This window comes from Cloeon dipterum, chromosome 1, assembly GCF_949628265.1.
Source record: "Cloeon dipterum chromosome 1, ieCloDipt1.1, whole genome shotgun sequence".
Taxonomy (NCBI): domain Eukaryota; kingdom Metazoa; phylum Arthropoda; class Insecta; order Ephemeroptera; family Baetidae; genus Cloeon; species Cloeon dipterum.
Genome location: NC_088786.1, coordinates 29,352,037 through 29,372,038, shown reverse-complemented (window position 1 = coordinate 29,372,038; position 20,002 = coordinate 29,352,037). Strand labels below are relative to the sequence as shown.

The 20,002-nt window shown below is 41.0% G+C and overlaps 2 protein-coding genes across 2 annotated transcripts; both read right to left on the bottom strand.

Annotated features, from left to right (window-relative positions):
• Positions 1-5,871: 5,871 nt before the first annotated feature.
• On the bottom strand, positions 5,872-6,722 carry LOC135947629 (uncharacterized). The gene is made up of 2 exons (XM_065496528.1): positions 5,969-6,722; positions 5,872-5,927 (listed from the first exon to the last, which is right to left on the bottom strand). Exons 1-2 carry the CDS (start codon positions 6,720-6,722, stop codon positions 5,872-5,874), a joined length of 810 nt encoding a protein of 269 aa, XP_065352600.1.
• Positions 6,723-12,334: 5,612 nt separating this feature from the next.
• LOC135943396 (uncharacterized) lies at positions 12,335-17,012 on the bottom strand. The gene is made up of 7 exons (XM_065489907.1): positions 16,872-17,012; positions 14,916-15,056; positions 14,598-14,837; positions 13,721-14,540; positions 13,218-13,630; positions 12,883-13,131; positions 12,335-12,826 (listed from the first exon to the last, which is right to left on the bottom strand). The coding sequence occupies exons 2-7, from the start codon at positions 15,042-15,044 to the stop codon at positions 12,629-12,631; spliced, it is 2,049 nt and encodes a 682-aa protein (XP_065345979.1). The 5' UTR covers positions 15,045-15,056; positions 16,872-17,012; the 3' UTR covers positions 12,335-12,628.
• Positions 17,013-20,002: the final 2,990 nt, after the last annotated feature.

Here is a 20,002-nt window from a genome sequence, read left to right as displayed (position 1 = left end):
GGTAATAAGCAAACGCAACAAGGGCACATTATTGATAGAGGGAACATTAGAGAGGCAAATAATTCTTGCAATCAGATTTTGCAATCAGCAGAGCTGCTGATAAATTTGTACCCATCTGAATCGCCGCTCCGGAACGTAAGCAACAGTTTTATATATATCGTATGAGTGTGCATTTGATGATTTTGTCAGATTATTTATATCCTTTGTTCGTTCGTAGCACGCATTTCAATCAGCGACGAGAACAGTAATTGGAATTAATCGCTTTTGTGTGTTGAATGCGCACTGCGCTTTCGATTTGCAGTAATGAACTTCATGCTGACGAATGATCGGATTTGGAATAATTCCGCTCGCTGCTGCTAACCGATTGTAGATTCTAGGAGAACTTTCTAACTCGTTTGAAGGGGAACTTGGCCTGTTGAATCAAAATAAATATTCAATGTAATGCAGACCAGGTGCAGCTGCTGCTTTGCGAAAGCTTCAAAGTAAATTTTATACTGTCGGTTTTAAGATTTTTTGTGCAGTGCCTTCTGCTAATAAGGGCACAGACCGGCAAGACTCAAAGATAGGAGAAACAACCACCATAGAATACAAATAAAATTATGCTCTTGATGAGCCAGGTATCATTTTTTAGTAATTGAGATTACAAATTGAGTTTTATCATGGATCACCAGAGTAGCTTTACCACAAAAGAAAGATCAAAAATATCATTTGGAAACAGAAGGAAAATCAGAGTGTCAGTAATATAGGTCCTTAGCAACTACCAATGGGTTGCAAAATAGAATAAGTATACTGTAAGCCCGTTTCAGATTTTTGCACCCCTTTTCAGAATACTGAAATGGAAATGGGGTGCAGTGCCCCGCGTTTCAGAATTTTTAAATGGGGTGCAGAGCCGTGCCGTGAGCCAGCAGCCGCGAGATTTAGGCGGCTAAGCCAGTTTAGCCAGCAGCCAACAAAAATTGGGCAGCTCAAACCTCTAACTGTAAGTATAAAAAAAGAAGAATTTTTCAATATATTTTTATTTTTGACAATTATTTGTCACGCAAATCTATAGAAATAAAAGAAGTAAAGCAAATTATAACATTCAACTTAAGTTTATTTTGAATTGTATAATAATGATCAAAAATGGAGACATTTTTTTAGTTTAGGAAAACCTATTTTAAATCATTATTATTATGCTTGTTCATCTCTACAAATTGATGTATTTCAGACATGCTCCGTACTTCAATGAACACGAGAGAAATTTTCTGCTCATTGAGATTCACCAATAATTGAATTTTTTGGTGTCTCTCCACGGATGACTGCTTTCAATTTGGAAGCCACCCACAGACGAGTGTAAAAAGGCAGCGATGTTTGATCGAATATTATTGCACGTCCCACTTTTGGCCAGTCGATTCACCCACGTCTATTGACATTAAAGCGAGAGTGCTGGGGAAAGAGAAGCCCACCATATAAAATTCTGTTTCGGTTGGGCGTGTGCGAAATTTCACTTGAATCGATCGTCGCGGCCGGAAAGAAAGCAGACGGAAATCTGAAGGCGAACAAGCCGACAAGACAGATAGGTTGCATTATTTTTGACCCCTTGCGCGATGTCTGCCAGAGCTGCGAGGAAAATTGATGATGGCCGCTGCTATAAAACGGCCCGGCCCTTTTTTAAGATAATTCTCACGTAAATGCTTCCGTGCGATTTCTCACAAACGTCCGTCTTTCTATTTTATAAATTGTTTTCACGCTGCTCCAAGCAAAAAAGGGCTGGACCCGTTCGTCCAGCAGACTGACCGCCCGCCACGTCAGCCGAAATTAATAACCTCCAAATTGACTTTGTGATTAGTACTCGCATCTATTGTCTTATGGGGAATGGTCGAGATAAGTCAAACCCCACAAATTGTTGCAATGCCTTTATTTGTATTTGCCGTAATTTAGTCTGAAATAATATAATAAATTCCATAAATGCATAGAAAAGAATGTTAACACTAAACACATTAAAAAGGCAAAAGGCCATTGTCAATTATTAAAATATAATATATAAAAATGACAAGAATAAAATAATAACTCAATTAATATAACACAACACAATATATATATAATAACATAAGCTTACCCCTAAAAGGGAGTTGTCAGAGATTGGCAATATACAAACAGGGTAGTTCAATTATTCGTCAATTATAGGGTTCGTACTGTAATACATACACGTCATTATAACTAACTAAATTCACAAACCACAAATAGAAATATTGTTCAGAGAGATAATCACTTACAAAGGGAGCTATGTGCTCAAGGTTAACGAACTCCTAAAATGTGCGGCCGAGGGAGCAATATTTGCTGCTACCGCACACGTTTATCGTCGAGTTTAGAATAACTCCTTATCAGGTTAACACGGATATACTCAGGCAGCCAGGGTAGGAGAGAGCGCCACCTTTCGGCAGCCACCATACAGCCCCCGGACTGAAGACTGGAAGTCGAGGAAGTACCATAACGGTCCGGAAGCTTTATCGTTCTGCCAAAACGAGTTGTTTTAGGTTGAGTCTTGGTTGGCGGTGGCTGAATTCGAACAGTTTTGCGTTGTGGGGCACTTGGCGCTGGGTTTGGTTTTCTGGCTGACGGTGTTTGGGGGGCAGCACACGAAGGACCTGGTTGAGGTTCATTAACAGGCTCTGCAGGTCGATCTGGTGGCTGTTGCACGGCACGTTGCGGCACGACAGGCGGCTGTACAGTTGGCTGCTGTGCGGCGGGCTGCGGCACGACAGGCTGCTGCACATCGGGTTGCTGTGCGGCGGGTTGCTGCACATTTTCAGCAGGCGTCAGTGTTATCCAAGGTGCTTCCTTCTGCTCTTTCGGCAAAATTGCTTCGAAGAATGCAGGTTTTAAGCGGTCGATTGAAACGGTTTTTCGCTGTCCTTTGTAGTCAATAATAAAAGATTTCTCACCTCTTTGCAGTACTTTATGTGGACCAGAATACTGCGGTGTGAGAGGTGCACGCTGCTCACACCGGAGTAAAACGTGCGTGGAAATAGCGAGTTCAGGATGTACAAAAAATTTCTTCTTGGAAATATGCCATACTGGTTGCGGGCAAAGATGAGAGAGATGACTTTGAAGTCGCAGGAGCATTTCGGTCGGAGTCATCTGATTTTGAGGTTCAACGAAAAACTCTCCTGGCAAGCGAATACTTTCTCCGTAAACCATCTGGGCAGCCGAATAACCAAGGTCTTCCTTCAATGCTGAACGTAAGCCAAGAAGAACAGGTGCTAGCGCGGCTGACCAGGTCGTCGAATGGCACATCAGGGCGGCCTTCAGGGTGCGATGAAATCGCTCAATGAGGCCGTTGGACTGTGGATGATAAGCATTTGTATGGCGAATTTCTATACCTGCTTTCTCAGCAAACGTCTTGAAGGTTTTAGAAGTAAACTGTCTTCCTTGATCACAAATCAACTTGATTGGAAGACCAAATCTACTAATCCAGCCATCTTTGAGAGCACGTATGACCGCTTCGCTGGTGATAGAGGCAAGAGGGATTACTTCTGGCCAGCGTGTGAAACGGTCAATTAACGTCAGACAATAGCGGTTACCTTCAGAAGGCGGTAGAGGACCAATCAGATCTGCATGCAAAACAGAAAAGCGTTCTGAAATTATAGGAAATGGCTTAAATGGAGCTTGGTTATGGCGAGTTATCTTCGATTTTTGGCATTCCAAGCATGTGCGGGCCCAGTTTTTGCAGTCATTTTTCATTCCAGGCCAGACAAAACGTTGAATCACTAGCTTTACGGAGGCTTTCACTCCAGGATGAGCCAGTCGGTGCAGACCATCGAATGCTTCACGTCTAAATTTTTGTGGTAGAAAAGGGCGAGCAATTTCAGTCGTTGTATCACACCAAATCATCTCGTTAGAATCGGAGACAGGAAATTGTTTCAGACGTAGCGAGCTAGTTGGCAAAAGGTAGTCCTTAATTTCTGGGTCATCTTTCTGCGCGTTTGCTACTTCTAAAAAGGAAATGCTATTTTTGTTTGACGTCAGCGCGTCAACTCTGGAAAGGGCGTCGGCGACAATGTTCGCTTTCCCAGGTACATACCTGATGTCCGTGCAGAACTCACCAATAAACTGTAAGTGGCGAATCTGGCGAGGAGAACAGTCCGTTCTATTTTTCGTGAATGCAAATTCAAGGGCTTTCTGATCCGTATAAATGACAAACTCGTGTCCCTCCAGCAAGTAACGAAACTTCTTGACAGAATCGTAGATAGCCAATAACTCCCTGTCATAAGGAGCGTAGTTTCTCTCGGCGGCGCTGAGCTTCCTACTATGAAATCCAAGTGGTTGCCAGATATCATCGACAAGTTGTTGTACGACGGCGCCAAGAGCAAAGTCAGAAGCGTCTGTTACCAAGGCAAGTGGAGCACTTTCTTTAGGGTGAGCGAGACAGACTGCTTTGGCGAGTTCAGTTTTACTCCTTTCAAACGCTTTCTTCGCTGCTTCATTCCACTTCACAGGTTCTTTCTTGCTTTTCCGAGGTCCCGAGAGTAATTGGTGCAGCGGGACAAGGGTTTTTGCAATATTAGGGATGAATCGACGGTAATAATTGATCATACCAAGGAATCGTGCGAGTTTATCGGCTGTGGCAGGTAGTAAGAACTCGTTAATTACTTTCACTCGTTCAGGTAGAGGTGTAATTCCGTCTTTGCAAATTCTATATCCAAGAAAGTCAATTTGCTCTGCTCCAAGTACACATTTATTAAGGTTAAGGATTAGGCCATGATTATTCAGACGCTCGAGCACTTCACGAAGGTGACTTTCGTGCTCGGCGGCCGTAGCAGAAGCGATGAGGACGTCATCAATATAACAGAAGACGAACGACAAGTCTCCAAAAACCTCATCCATGAGGCGTTGAAAAGTCGCTGGAGCGTTCTTTAGGCCGAAAGGCATAAAGTTGTAGACAAACAAGCCGAATGGCGTCGTCACAGCCGTCTTTGCGACATCATCAGGTGCAACCGGCACTTGGTGGTATGCGCGGGACAAATCCAGCTTAGAGAAGATCGAACAGCCAGACAGCGTCGCAGTGCAATCATACAGGTGTTTCATGGGATAACGATCAGCTTCAGTACGAGAATTTAATTTTCGGTAATCGCCGACAGGTCTCCAAGTCCCATCTTTCTTCTTGACGAGATGAAGGGCAGACGCCCAAGGACTCTTGTCTCTGCGTACGTCGCCTGATTTTTCCATTTTCTGGAAGAGTTCTTTCGCAACTTTCAGTTTGTCTGGAGGCAAACGACGACAGCGCTCGAAGGACGGAGGTCCCGCTGAAGTAATAATTTGGTGCACTGTTGAATGTTTCACTGGACGGCGCACCGTAGCATCGCGGAACAGATCAGGAAAATCTTTCAAGATAAGGTAAAATTGGTTGGAGGTTTCTACAACCTTTATTTTTGGACTATGAGCCAGGCGGCATTCGCCTTTTGCGGTCATGCCAGTAGTTTTGTCTTCGAGAGTCGCATTATCCAAATGGACTGAGAGCCGAAAATGTGCTAAAAAGTCGGCGCCAAGTATTGGTGTGGCCACATCGGCAATTAGGAAACACCATTGCAAGTCTCTTCTTAATTGCAGGGAGAGACTCAGGGTAGTAAATCCATATGTTTTAATAAAATCATTATTCGCAGCCGTCACACGGAAGTCTGTTTCTTTGTGCGTGCCTGGCACTAGAGAACGTGGAATGACACATAAGTCAGCGCCAGTATCAACTAGATACGTGAATTTGGTTTCAGGGTCATAAACAAATAGGCGGCGTGAAGCAGAATGACAGAAAACCGCCGCAATGTTCTTCTGCTCTACAAGTTTCCCGAATTTGCAATAGGTGCAGTTGGAAACAGGCGGCATCCTTGCCGGCATTTAGTAGCTTGAGCGCCATAAGTTTGGTGGTACCAGCAAAGGGTTGGGTCTTGCAGCTTCATTTCGCACGAAGGAGAGCGTCGCTTGCGCGACTTACTTCGCGAGGAACGTCGATCGCGGCTGCGGTCGTCACGCTGCTTCTTTCTACCGCGCTGCTCTTGGTTGCCGCGCGGGCTATCCACCTGCATAAGGTACATCATCTCAGTCATACGATTCACAGCAGCTTCCAGGGCAGCGAGGCGCTGTTCGCCCGGGTCTGCGGAAGTGCGAAGCGCCGCGCACGACGGACCTGGTGCTGATGCAGCGGCTTCAGGGGCAGGTACGGCCTGTGGAGGTTGATACTGTCGCAGCACATCCGCTTTCTTAGCGGCCTCATCTATGTCAGGTTCAACTATAAGCACATGTCGCCATTCCGCAGGCATTGCAGCGCGCCAAATTGATAGAAGATCCGCTTTGAAAATCGGATTCGCCAATGTTGCCTCGTCTGCTGTTGCACGCAGACGGGCTAAAAATTCACTTGGTTTGAGGGATCCAAGAGGAATTTCCTTCATGCGCGCGCGGAGAGCTTCGTAATTTTGCGGTTTCAGATTCTCCAACAACGCAGCTTTTAATTGGGTATAGGGAGTGGCATCAGGCATCTTCCGCACTAAGTTTCCTGCAGCCTCAGGTAAGTCGTCAAAGTCCAATGCGGAAGCCAGCGTCAGGTATTTGTCAATCTCATCGACAATTTGGAATTGCTGGAATCTTCCTTCCAAAATGGTGAAGAATTTGTCCGCATGCTGAGATGAGTAAGTAGGAGGTTTGAAAAAGGTTGAACGACCCTCTCGTGGTGGCATTGCTTCGTTCGGCATGTTGAAATTTCAAGTACGTCGAGGGTCACCAAATATGGGGAATGGTCGAGATAAGTCAAACCCCACAAATTGTTGCAATGCCTTTATTTGTATTTGCCGTAATTTAGTCTGAAATAATATAATAAATTCCATAAATGCATAGAAAAGAATGTTAACACTAAACACATTAAAAAGGCAAAAGGCCATTGTCAATTATTAAAATATAATATATAAAAATGACAAGAATAAAATAATAACTCAATTAATATAACACAACACAATATATATATAATAACATAAGCTTACCCCTAAAAGGGAGTTGTCAGAGATTGGCAATATACAAACAGGGTAGTTCAATTATTCGTCAATTATAGGGTTCGTACTGTAATACATACACGTCATTATAACTAACTAAATTCACAAACCACAAATAGAAATATTGTTCAGAGAGATAATCACTTACAAAGGGAGCTATGTGCTCAAGGTTAACGAACTCCTAAAATGTGCGGCCGAGGGAGCAATATTTGCTGCTACCGCACACGTTTATCGTCGAGTTTAGAATAACTCCTTATCAGGTTAACACGGATATACTCAGGCAGCCAGGGTAGGAGAGAGCGCCACCTTTCGGCAGCCACCATAGTCTGACGAAACGGCAGGAAGGCGGATCGCCCTGCTTCATCTTTATTCTTAACACATAATCCCTTTGGTTTCTTAAAATGTGTATGGAAATGAATTCATTCATGAGATTCAAACTATAAGGCAGAGCACGAGAGCCTAGGCACGCCTGGCATAAAGGATGATGGTTAGAAGCTAGAAACATAACCACTCTCTTTGAAATCAGACGTTTTGCCGCTTTGCAAGTCACGGTTTCCTCGGCCAAAATTGTAAATCTAGTGATGACCACAACCAGCTCTTCAAGGGGAATATTCATGATTGAAAATTGTGCAACGAAATATGAGAAGTGGGAAACTAGTTTTGGCACAGTGTGTTGAAAGATTACCATGTAATTAATAATTTACTATTGCAATATTTTGCTAGTTATGCTTGCCGATTTTATGACACCAAAATGATTTTAAGAAGTGGTTGAAGCTATCAGCGCTTTCGGCACGGGGCTCACATTGATTTTGCGTCGAATATTCCTCTAGAGACTTTCACAGTCAGATCAGATTGCGTGGGATGCGGGGGTTGGTTTTTTGCGAACTGTTGCTGCAATTGATATTCCGATCTCTCGCGTGAAGAGCGGAGAAAGAGAGGGAGGGAGGACCGTGTGATGCTGCTGCTGCACAAGAGTTGGACCATATTGTATGTGTAATAAAAAGAAAACGAATCAATCAATCTGCGCTGCTGCTGCTGTTGTAGCAGCGAGTGGAGGCGTGTAACAATGGCGCGCGCGAAAAAGAGTGTGTGAGTCTCCGTCGAGCAGAAGTGCGGATCTTGATGGTGTCGGAGAGCTTGCCCAGGCTGCCTGCTTCGCGGATATACGTGAGCTGATGCACAAACAATCCGCCACCACCCCTGAGCCAGCCACCCGGCCGCCCATTACGAGCGTCCTTCTCACCCCCGACCACCCTCTCCGTCGCCGCTCTCGATGCGGACGCGATGAAATTTATGATTGCATTGTTGGCGAATTTGCATGCGTAAATTTCAGAGCAGATCGATCCGCAGCGAAAGAAGTGGGGTCACAGCCAGATCCGCAGATATTTATTGCGTATGTAGTTGGGTGCTCCCATTGTACATTTAAACATTTATTAAACTACACATGTTTAAAAGTAATGCATATGTTGTACTTACTTAGAAATTTTGTCTTGCTGCGTTTTATTTTGTAGAACTTAAAATATGTATAAATATAAACCATTTTTAGTACAATGGTAAATTAATTCATATTTCATTATTATTTTACTATTTTTTTGTGTCATGAAATAGATCCCACAGCAGTTTTTTATCTTTTGAGATAGGCGACCCCCTAATAGCGAACAACTCGCAAAAACTCCGCGTCCGAATAACATCGAGAGCGAATAACACAAGCGCGGGCCTCATTGGAGGAAGACCAGTCCAGAAAAGGACCAGCTCGTTTTCATGCCCTCGCACCGGGGTCTTTTATTGAAACACTGTCCCATGAAATTTTAATTCACACATACTGGAAAAGGTACAAACAACCAGAAAGTAGCGAGTCAGAAAGCTTTCGAAATCCTCCCAAAACCGAATGAACTCGACAATTCAAAATGCATAAGGGAATCAAATGTGTAGGCACGAATCAGCCCGCATTTACCCCTAAACTTCGCTCGGATTCTCACATCTGGGGGTAGCAATATAGAGTAAAATCCGTAGAATCATTTTAAATTAAATTGTTTGTTTGGTTTTTAACTGATTAATATAAATAAAAAAATGTTGCAAAACTCTGTATTGTAGGTCAGAAGAAAACATAAGAAATCTGACTGTCAACACAGTCATAGAAAATCTCGTTTACGCGTGGGGCTGCGGTTCACGTGCGAATGTTTCGAGAAACGGGGTCGTACGCCAGAGAGCGAACAATAAAGTGTGGCGAACGCTCGTCGAGAGCTATGCTATACGGTCGGTCGGTCGGCGTGTGTGTGCTGTGCAATTAATAAATCTGCAGCGAGCGAGCGAGTGTCCCCGGCAGAGGGCCATTTATAAATAGCGGGCGGGCGAGCAGATTTTCTTTCTGCGCGATTTATCTCGGCGCAGAGCGCGCGAGGAAAAAGCCGGCGCGCGCGGCTGACTCTCTGGCTTGTGCTCTGGTGTCGCTGAACCTTATAATTACAACAACTTGCTAATGCAGGAGAACCGCTGCTGCACCACCTTTATCACGCCTGTTGGATTTCGCCGACCGACACTCACTCGCACTCGACCCCCGGTGACTTATGAACTAATAACATTATTCTCTTTTGCTCCTCTGCACTTCACCGAATGCAAATGAAAAGGCGCGGCACAGATTGTGTGTGGTTTTCGCTGCTCTCGCGATATTAAAATGCATTTTTCTCCCGCGCGCCTTTATTGAGCATTCGCCCGATAAATTACAAACGTATATAGACGGAAAACTTTATTAAAATACACAAAAGAAGGATGACCTCTCAGTCTTTATGGTTTTTCCAAATGTGTTTTGATTCCTTCGAACAAGCAAACTTGTAACTTTAGAATAGAATTAAAAAATTTACTCAGCTCTCTCTCGAAAAAGTAATGATGCAGTCGCAATCTTTATTTATTTACTTCTCATAAATTTGTAAGTGTTTGCTGTTAAATTTAATATGGAAATATTAGTGGTCTCTGGCATCCGGCTAATTATAGGCCACGTGATCATCCGCCGGCAGGAAAAGTTATCCAGCTCTTCGGTGGGTACTATCAAAAACTTCACTACTTGTCCTTTAAAAAATTTCAGCCGCAGGAGCCACCAGCGGCCGGAAAAAATGCTCGCGCGCTGCCGTGCTAAAATTTGACTTTGCCGACGCAGCCTCAATATTGTGCGGCTGCGTCTCTAAGAAAAATGATCGACTAACAAGGTGTCATTTTCAAATGTTCCGATTAAATAGCTATCTTTAAACGTGGAATTTTTCTCAATCAATCATTCTTTTAGAATCTATATTAAAATATCGCAATAGAATTGTCAAACAAATTTTTTTAAATATCATAAACAAACCAAACTTTTTGGAAACTCCTATATTATGTGATTTGAAAGTTGTCAGCGGCCGTTGCCCTCATGAAAAGAACATACAATTTCCTCGGATTCATTTGCACGTTTGTTTATTCAATCTGGCACAAGAATTCAGCATAAGAATTGAGCACAACATTCAATTGAGCGACGGATTGTTCCTGCTCTAACCTCTAGACATGTAAAGCACTTGAGTCGGAAGCCAGAAATCTTTGTTCAGTCGCGCAAGTGCACTTGGGTGCGCTAACATCCGGACAGATTTCTTAAGAGCTCGGTACTCGCGAGCGTGCCAATTAAAGCAGCAGAGCACTAACAATAAGTAGTACTGAAACGGCAAGAAGCAGTGCGCTAATAAAATTTAAGGATGCCTGCGGGGCGAACGAGTGGGGGTGGCAGGGGGTCGAGTGAAAAAGCTGGCAGCTCTCGCTGGCGATGACCCGTCATTGACCTTGCAGTAACCCTGGTGCTCATGATTGCAGGTCGTTGTCTTGCCACTGGCGGAATCCGCAATTTCGCAGCGTCAAGCCACTGACCGACAAGTGCGGGACCTCCTTTTGTGCGGGCCCCCTACCGTGCTCAAAATAATAATACTTCATTTAAAATTATACATAGGTTTTTATTTGCAAGTATCTTATTGTTAGCAGCTTCTTAATTAGATTGATTTCAAAGTCATTTAGCAAACTCGAATATTATTCACCCTAAGACCTCATACTCACCTTTAGTCGCTCCCCTCATACAAAAATAAAAATAGTCAAAATTGTCAATCTTGATATTGTCCTTTTGCAAAAACCATGCCTATATCCGAGATGGCCTTTGGCATGGTATTAATATTACAATGCTGCACGGACTGCAAAACGCGGATCCCGGACGGCGCAAACAGGCACGATCATCGGCCCGCCCAGCTGCAATCTCAAATTATTACCCGCGGGGCGGAAACGCCGCCGCCACCAGCCTGAGGTCGCCTCGAAAATGGCGTGCCTCTGTGGAATTTGCATGACTAATCGGGTCTTGTCGTTAAATTGAATTGTGCTGCTGACTTGGACGCAACCTGCACCACTTGGGGCTCATCGGTGGCAGTTAGCAATTATCCATGTTGATCCGATTACATTGCTGATTCACAAGTTTTACTGCTGCTTTTCCAAAATGAGCAAAGTTTTTTTTTAGTAAGAAATAACAGGATTTAGGAAATATTTTCATTATCTTAAATTTATATCGGATATAAATTCAAATGCAGTAGCTATGGAGTAGTGATATTTTTACTAACCAATTCCTTTTAAGATAAAATTAGTTAAATCGCGATTTTAATTTTACTTAAGTCGAATAATCTGCACATAGTGAGAGGAACATCAAGTAGTACTGATCTAGTTATTTTGTTGAGCAAGCATTTCTCACCGAAAAGACCAAAAAGGAATTTCCATTGTAGTTGACCAGCGTTGTGTCAAAACCTCCGTGTCCTTTTGCATGCATATTCGATCTAGCGCGAACTCTAACGCCGTCGCCCTGCCGTACAAGAGGAAAATCCATTTGTCACAGGAAAGGAGCACCGTGTGTCATGCAATTTTCCTGGATCGAGTTCTTCTATGCACCTTGTGTGTGTGTCACTCGGCTGGAGTTTATCGGCTTTGCTTTAAGCCGCGCTTGGACGTGACACACACGAGCTCATCTCCGTCATTGGACAGGCACCAGAGGGCTTCTTTAGTCTTTAGCTGTTTGTTGTCGACTTTTCAATTATTCGTTCTAGTGTTAAATAATGATTAAACCAAGTTAAGTCTCAAACTCACGTGGACACGCTACAAATTAGTCTTTTAAATTGCTCAGAATATTATGCGCCATATATTATGTAGCTACCAATAAAGCTAACAAAAATATTGCTTGAGAATTTCCAATTCAATAGTTTTAGTTTTTAAGTCCAAAACACATCAATGATACTATGGCATGTATATTTATTTGAGTGTTACAGAAGGTTTACATGATTTTGTATCGAATAAATCTAATTTTTACCTAAGATGTCACTAAGTACTTAAAAAAAATTTAGTTTCGTGTGGCTTTCAGAAACCATGCTAACCACTTGCTTTTCAAGAAATCATTTATTTCTTTAGATTGAAATGTCTTAAAGAGATTTAGTTGAGCGTTTTAATCATTGGCTTGTTTGTTTCAAGAATAATTTGAAATTCGGAAAAAAATATTGATTGAACGATTTCTGAAAAAATTAAAGATGTTTAAATTGCTTTTAGTTTGGTCGACTCATCAACCCTTTTTTCTACAAAACTTTAAAATTTGGTTGAGGGGTTCTCCAAAAGGTTATTACAGGTCGGGCAAATTGAGCAGATGGTAGAATTTGCACTTGCACCTGTAAAAAGGTGTCCTTTGGCACCAGGCGGAACATTCTGATGTATGATGGTAGCAAGTCGGTATTTTCATATTTCTTATTGAGATTCTTGCATTCACCCGGGGATCGCTACAAAAATCATAAATTTTAGTAATGTAAAGGAGTGATTAAATATTTTCTAATACCAGGTAGATCTGATATCTGAGCGCTAACCATCTGAAGAAATTGAAATTCATCAAATCTAGCGGCCAATTTTCGCCCCTGCAGTACAGTTTGTATCCAATGACGTAGATAATAGCCCAAGCTGATCTGGAACAAACTCTCAGATGACGAAGTTTACCAACGAGTTTCGCAAATGGCCATTCTGAGGCTTCAAGATCAAGAGCCAAATTTGAGAAATCGCCGACAATGGGAACCACACCATCACGCATCTCCTAGCAATTAGAAAAAGGCTTAGATTACTATGTATGTCTCTCGTATTCAGTCTAAACAATAATTTCAGCTTTCATTCATTACTTACAAAATATGCGAACGCATAAGAATACAAGAACGTGTCATCCAGTGGGACATTTCTCCATTTTTTGACCTCTCTCAGAGCTTTTTTGATGACACTCTTGCAGCCAAGTGCATACACAATGTCCGAAGACACATCCAATGAATCACGTGACGACTTGATGATCAGTCGTTCATAGAGGGGATTACAAGGGATTGTTTTGGCGCGAAGGACAACATCCTGATGAGCGGTGGATCGTTTTGGTTGTGGTGGGCACTTATTGGCTGGAGATCCTGCCTCCGGCTTAGTAGGCTGGATATCAGTGGGCAGACACTTCAATTCAGAGCGATTAGCTGGTTCAGAGGAATCAGCAGCACCGTCCTTTAGCGCCAAGGGTGACAACTCAGGTCGAAGAGACTCTTCATGGGTGTCAGGTTGTACTACAGCGCCAGGAGTAATCAGATCAGAGGATTTGTTATCAGATTTAATCATTGAAGCATCCACGAGGACATAATCCTTCTGAGACTTACTTTTGAGATTAACTTTATTTATTAAAGGTTTTTCTTCAGAGTCATCAGTCAGCAAATTTGTTGGAGCAGAATTGTCGGGGTTTTTTAGGCCTACAGCGACATCATCCTGGCATGCTGAGGTTTGAGCTTTCTGTTTGAGAGACTCCTCTTGGGTTGGTGAATCAACACCAGGACTGGTAAGGAGCTTAGTAGCAAGGAGATTAGAGGAGTCAGGAACATACTGACCGAGCGCCAAGGACAGAGACTTAGCACATTTAATAGGGGCGAATTCTGCATCATGTCTGGCTTTTAAGAGACCATCGGGCAGAGACCTGGTTTCAAGATTTTCGATGCTCTCTGACTTGCCAACGTCAGCTGTTTTATAACTGGTTTTAAGATTTTCAACACTCTTTGACTTGCCAATGTCAGCTGTTTTAGGCCTGGTTTCAAGATTTTCAGCGCTCTTTGACTTGCCAATGTCAGCTGTTTTAGACCTGGTTTCAAGATTCTTGATCTTCTTTGAGTGGTCAATGTCAGCAGTTACGAGTTCCTCGAGATCTTCTTTAGAATCATAACCACTAGATAAAGCAGGAAGTGACGACTTTTCGTAGTTGGAAGTTGGTTTTGAGTTTGGTGAAGCTGTCTCAAAGTTGTTGTTATGGAAAGGAACACACGATTTCTTGCCATTGAGTAATGGCGTAACATTCTCTGCATCATCATCATCATCAGTTTCAGAGTCATAAGCAATTGCTGCGAGCTCCTTTTGTGCACCTACTTGTTTGAACTGGTAAATTTGATCAACCAACCTCAAAGCCTCTCTGGGTCCAAGAAACAGATCATTCTGAAATTTTGAATATTTCATTGCATTTAAAAGAAAATTCTGTCTCGTATGTATTACCTGGACTTTGAAAAAGTAGACTCCAATTTGCAAGAAAAAGACTAAATGCATCAAATCATTTGGCCACAGGTCATTTCCCTCCACAAATTTCGCTCCAATTGCATAAAGATACACTTTAGCCCGAACAGATCGGAAATTCCTGTACCTCAATTTACTGACAAGATCAGCATAGCTCCGGTTGATCAGTTTTAATCCAAATTCTCCAATGGACATATTTTTCCAATCAGGTCGAATCTTGCCCTAAATTTAAACGCGTAAAGTTAGTATAATATGCTACACATAATATTTCAAATTTAAACGTTTTAATTCAGAACTTACGTTGCCCTGTGCAAAAGTGAAGAGAAAAACGTTGTCCTCCGCCACATTTCGCCAAGTGGCCACCCAAGACAATTTTCTGTAGAGCACATCAACACTCGTGAGTGCGTAAATCATATCCACGTCTGACATGACTGAATTATCCTAAAGGTGTTAAAAAAAATGGTAAAAGAAAAAATTGTGTTTTCGCGAGAGTTTGAAGGGTAATTGTCAATTTTACGGACTTTATTTTTCCAATCCTGAATTTTACATATGTGTTGTTAGGTGTTTCATTGGGTGTAACTTGAAATTTTGAGCAAGAAATTCGGGGGCTTTTGTTGGGAAATCACGATTTTCGAAAATTTAAAATTGCAGATAGTAAATCCGAAATATCGAGGTACCTAGGGTCCAGATTGGAATTTTGATGTGGTTTTTTTCACCTCCAGACGTAATTTTTTAAGTAGAACAAGGTTGCCAATTTGGTAAAAAATTTGTAGGTCAAAGGTCAAGCTCACCAATTCGCATGCAAAATGTTCCGTTAAAAATATCACAAAATACACCCCACGGATTATTTTCATGAAAATATGAAAAAATGTAGCCCTGAATATGTGGAATCGATTGGTCAAGAGAAATCGATAGGGACTTTCAAAGATCGCGAGATATTTGGAATTTAAGGAATCGCATCAGGCACGATGACATCACCCGGCGATTTTACTTCCGTAATTTACATACGTCGGAATTTGATCTGTAATCATTTTCTTGGAAATTAAACAAGCATTGTAGTGATATTTGCTTAAAACTTTTTTGGCTTCAAACTTTCTAAATAATAGTGGATGCGCAAAAAAGTGAGAAATAGGAATTTTCCAAAAATCGCATTTTTTGCAACTCCAAATCTCGGGTTCTAACCATCAGAACTGCAAAAACTACCCACCGTTGAATTCCTATTTTCTCACTATTTTCTTCGCGCGGCCGCAATTATTTATAGAAAGTTTGAGCTCAACATTTTTTAAGCGCATCATGGCAAAGCTTGTTTAATTTCCAAGAAAATGATTTGCAATGTGCATCGCACGTGGGGTTAAAGATGAAATTCGGACGTATGTAAATTACGAAAGTAAAATCGCCGGATGATGTCACCGTGCCCGGCGCCAGACACAAATCCTTAAATTCGAAATATCCCGCGATCTATAGTCTCCATCGAAAAGTTACACCCGGAGGTGAAAAGACCACATCAAAATTCCAATCGGAACCAGGGTTTGCAAGTATTTACCAAGTGGTATTGACCATCAAGTTTTTATCAAGTATTTTGGTATTTACCAGAAAACTGAAATTTTTGTCATAGAACAATAAGTAGTAGTTGAAAGTGTGCCCCGCAGCAAAATAATAAATGGTAAATACAGTTAAATACTGCTGGTAATTATTACCACCTGGCATGGTAAAAAAATGAAATTCTGGTAAATTCCGAACCTGATCTGGACCAAACCATAATATTTCGGATTTGCTAAAAATTTTCAAAAACAGCGATTCCCAAAAAAGGCCTAGAATTTTTTGCTCTAAATTTCAGGTTACACTCTATTATGAAACAACTCTAGCAACATATTATATGTAAGTATAACTCATGATGGAGAAATAAAGTCGGCAAAATTGACAATTACATACCCTTAAAACTCTCGCGAAAACAGTAACGTCAAATTCTGCCCTCCCGGCGTCTCCGCTGTTAGTTCCAGAAGTAGCAAAAGCACATATTATAATACTACGTATGTTTTTATTTACAAAAAATGTAATTTAGCAATCCAAACTATGTAGATTCCATATAACATTTTAGGAACAAATCTTTCACCCACGCAGAACGAGCCAAAGAAAAATAAGAAAGATATTTTAAATTACTTAAATTTCACACACCTTCTCAAATTCCAGAATTTTATAAATAAACCACCTTCACTGTTGCTGTATGGCGGGTGACTGCCGGAGACCAAAAATTACCTTCGTAATTCTGGCTCTAACCTGGCTATGAGGGAATGCACGAAAGTGTCCGAATCTAGGTCGGGGCTCTGGACTGCCAATGAGATGGACAGAAGTGACAGGATGGGACGGATTACACGGATACCTCAGAATTATGCAAGAGTCAAGCTGTCGGGGCGTGATGCTGCGCGTAGGCTGCCAAACAATAATACTCACCCTCTTGTACCTTTCGTTTCACTCTCCTCTCTCTCTCTCTCTCTCTTGGCCGGGGGATTGGTCACTCTTTTAGCTCGAACTCGTCCAAGCTAGAGAGCTTTCCGACCCAACCATAGGTGTCGCGTTGTTCGTTTTGAAGCGCTCTTGTGGCGTTAGTAAGTTACGTCCACAAAACACCACCACACAAGAGCTCTTCAAAACGATCGACGTGACACCTACGTTTGGGTCGGAAAGCTCCTAGCTGGGACCAGTTCAGGCCAAAAGAGTGACCACCCCTGCTCCTTCCCTCTCTCCTTAGTTCCTTTCTCTTCATGTAAAGGGAAGCTTGGAAGCAAGAGGGGTGTATAACAAAAAGAGCGGACTATTTAAAATTGAATAAAAAAATCAAATCCTAAACAGATCACCCTTAATACACCCCCGCTGTTTCGAGATTCTTCAATGAAAATGAGAAAGAACATGAGCTTTGGTCATGATCTCGAAAGAGAAAAATCTGAATAAACAGTACTGAACGAATCCTACGCTCTATTTTATTAATATATTATAAATTAAATAGCATTTAAGTATAAGGTAAATGGGTAAATGCTTAAGATATGTATGTTCATCTTTTTTAGTATTTTGCTATCTGTCATTATTTAACAATAAGAACTTTTAGTTGAGAGCTAGTTGCAGAAAAGAAATCTTCAAAAAAATTAGAAACTCGATGTAGACTTCAATTTATTAAAATGGAAAGCATTCCTGGTACTCCTGAATTTCATGCACGCATAATATTATGTTTCTTCATTAATGTCGTGACACTCTGCTTCGGCCTGCTAGCAATATGAAAATTCGTCTGCTGGCGCGCGCTGTGGCAGATCAGGCCGTAGATTATCACAACAATTAATATTAAAAATGTATCATTTTCAAAGCAGTTTTTATCACAATTATTTAAAACTACATTTATTCTTATAGCAATTCGTCTCCGAATGACAATTTTTCTGCAAAAATATTGAACTAAACAATGATTCATGTGGTTATGGAAATTTTGTCAATGAATATATAAGAAACCGCAAGAAACATATATATTTTACTCAATTAACACAATACCTAAACAACCTTTGGCTTCACAAATCGAGGCATTTTCCTGTCTGCTGATTTCATTGCACCTGCTTTTTGGTCAACACGTCACCATTCATATAGGTTGACTCGCCAAATCCCAGTTTGCAGTAGCCCATGGTCTTCGTTGGGGCTTTGAAGCGCTTGCTGCGTGGTTGGAGAAACGAGTAGTGGCAATGGATAGTAGTCCTGCAATTAATAAATTGTTTATCGAGAAAAAAACAAGTTTGCTACAAATGCGTGGCAATGAGATGTTAAAAAATGTAATAATGCTCTATAGTTTAAAACAAACGCTTTAAAACGAATAAAAATTAATAACCTTTTCATTTGTTGGCAGGTCGAGGCTAATTGCTTGTCCAATCATTGCATCATATCATAACTCCAGTCTCAACTGTCGATAATTGGGCCACTGTTAATTTCTTTATAATGAGTTTATAATATATATTAGTTTGTCTCATACTGTACAAAACAATATTACTCTGTCTTAATTTTCCTGATGGTTGTTTTGGCAGCCATGTTTCTTTGGGTAAACTCCGCGGGAGAGTGGCTGTGATCTTGCCAGCGCTGGTTGTACGCGGAGGACGTTGCTCCAACATTCTGTGGTGTGTTGTTCGCGTCCAAGACAAAACCACATAATAGTCTCATGTAATCATTCTCGGCAAATATTGTTATTGTAAAAATTAAGGCATCCAAATGTAAATATAAGAAAAAAATGTTTTAGCAATAATTAAGTCTAGAAACTATTTTTGCACCAGATGATGTAGGGAGATATAGAAAATGTTTGGTTTTGTATCAAATTGTAAATATATTTTAATTAGCTATATAATATGCATTAGTTAAAAAAACACGGCGAGGAGGAGATTGTGACCAATTGATATTTCTGATATTCTAGTACTGCCTATTTTTAGAGGAGCAAAAAGCATTCGAAATATCTGTTCGTGACGACAGATAGCCCAAAGCATCAAAAGAGAAATTCTAAAAATCTGAGTAATCTGACTTTTGTAAACATCCAAGTTATTTAGTATAAAGCATGACAATATAGGCACTTGCATAGCACATTAGTTACTGCGACTGTTTACACATGGAATATAATTTTCACTCCAGATATATCCTCATGGTGTTGGTATCAGTAGTTCATTATTTTTATAAATGAAATTAGGCTACACTGTGCTGCACGCGCTGGACACAAGTTTACAACAATTTGAAAAAATATTAATAACAAGGTCGTTTGTCTTGCATTTCTTGATGTCATTAATCATCGCAATCATTTCATAAGTGACTTAACATTTAATTTCTTTTTTAAGATTATCTGGATTATCTTTAAAAACAGTGTTTTTGTCCTTTTGAACTTTTATTTATCAAATATTATTTTATTATACTTCATTATATATTACTAAGATGATGAACTCTTTTATTTTTCACTTAAAACAATAAAAAGAGAAGAAATCCACAAACCATTTGCTTAACGAAAATTAAATGCAAATTTAGAATAATTAAGTAAAAATATCGGCAATACATATTACTGAATGTGAGATTGCATAAATGAACTGACGCATCAACACCAATGGTTAACAAACTTGAATAGATAAGAAAAATAAAAATTATCTGTGCTTCATTGTAATTTGAGCTATATAAGAAACAATGATTTTCACTAACCCTATGCGAGCGCGTGCACAAGTTTGATGTGCCGTGCTAGGTTATGTTTCAAAGGAAAATCGCGAAGGCATATAGCACATATGAACGGTCGCTCTTTGGTATGGGTTCGCATGTGTCTTCGCAAGTCTTCAGCAAACCAAAAGCGATGCATGCAAATGAAGCAAATTATCTGAAAAGAATGCATAGTG

Bases quoted from the DNA above. Each gene is read 5' to 3' on its own strand.
- LOC135947629 (XM_065496528.1), bottom strand. From the start codon at position 6,722: ATGCCGAACGAAGCAATGCCACCACGAGAGGGTCGTTCAACCTTTTTC. The intron at 5,928-5,968 runs GTAAGTCGCGCA...TGCGAAATGAAG, and splicing joins CGATCGACGTTCCTCGCGAA to CTGCAAGACCCAACCCTTTG.
- LOC135943396 (XM_065489907.1), bottom strand. From the start codon at position 15,044: ATGTCAGACGTGGATATGATTTACGCACTCACGAGTGTTGATGTGCTC. The intron at 14,838-14,915 runs GTAAGTTCTGAA...GTTTAAATTTAG, and splicing joins TCACTTTTGCACAGGGCAAC to GGCAAGATTCGACCTGATTG. The intron at 12,827-12,882 runs GTATTAGAAAAT...TGATTTTTGTAG, and splicing joins TCAGATATCAGATCTACCTG to CGATCCCCGGGTGAATGCAA.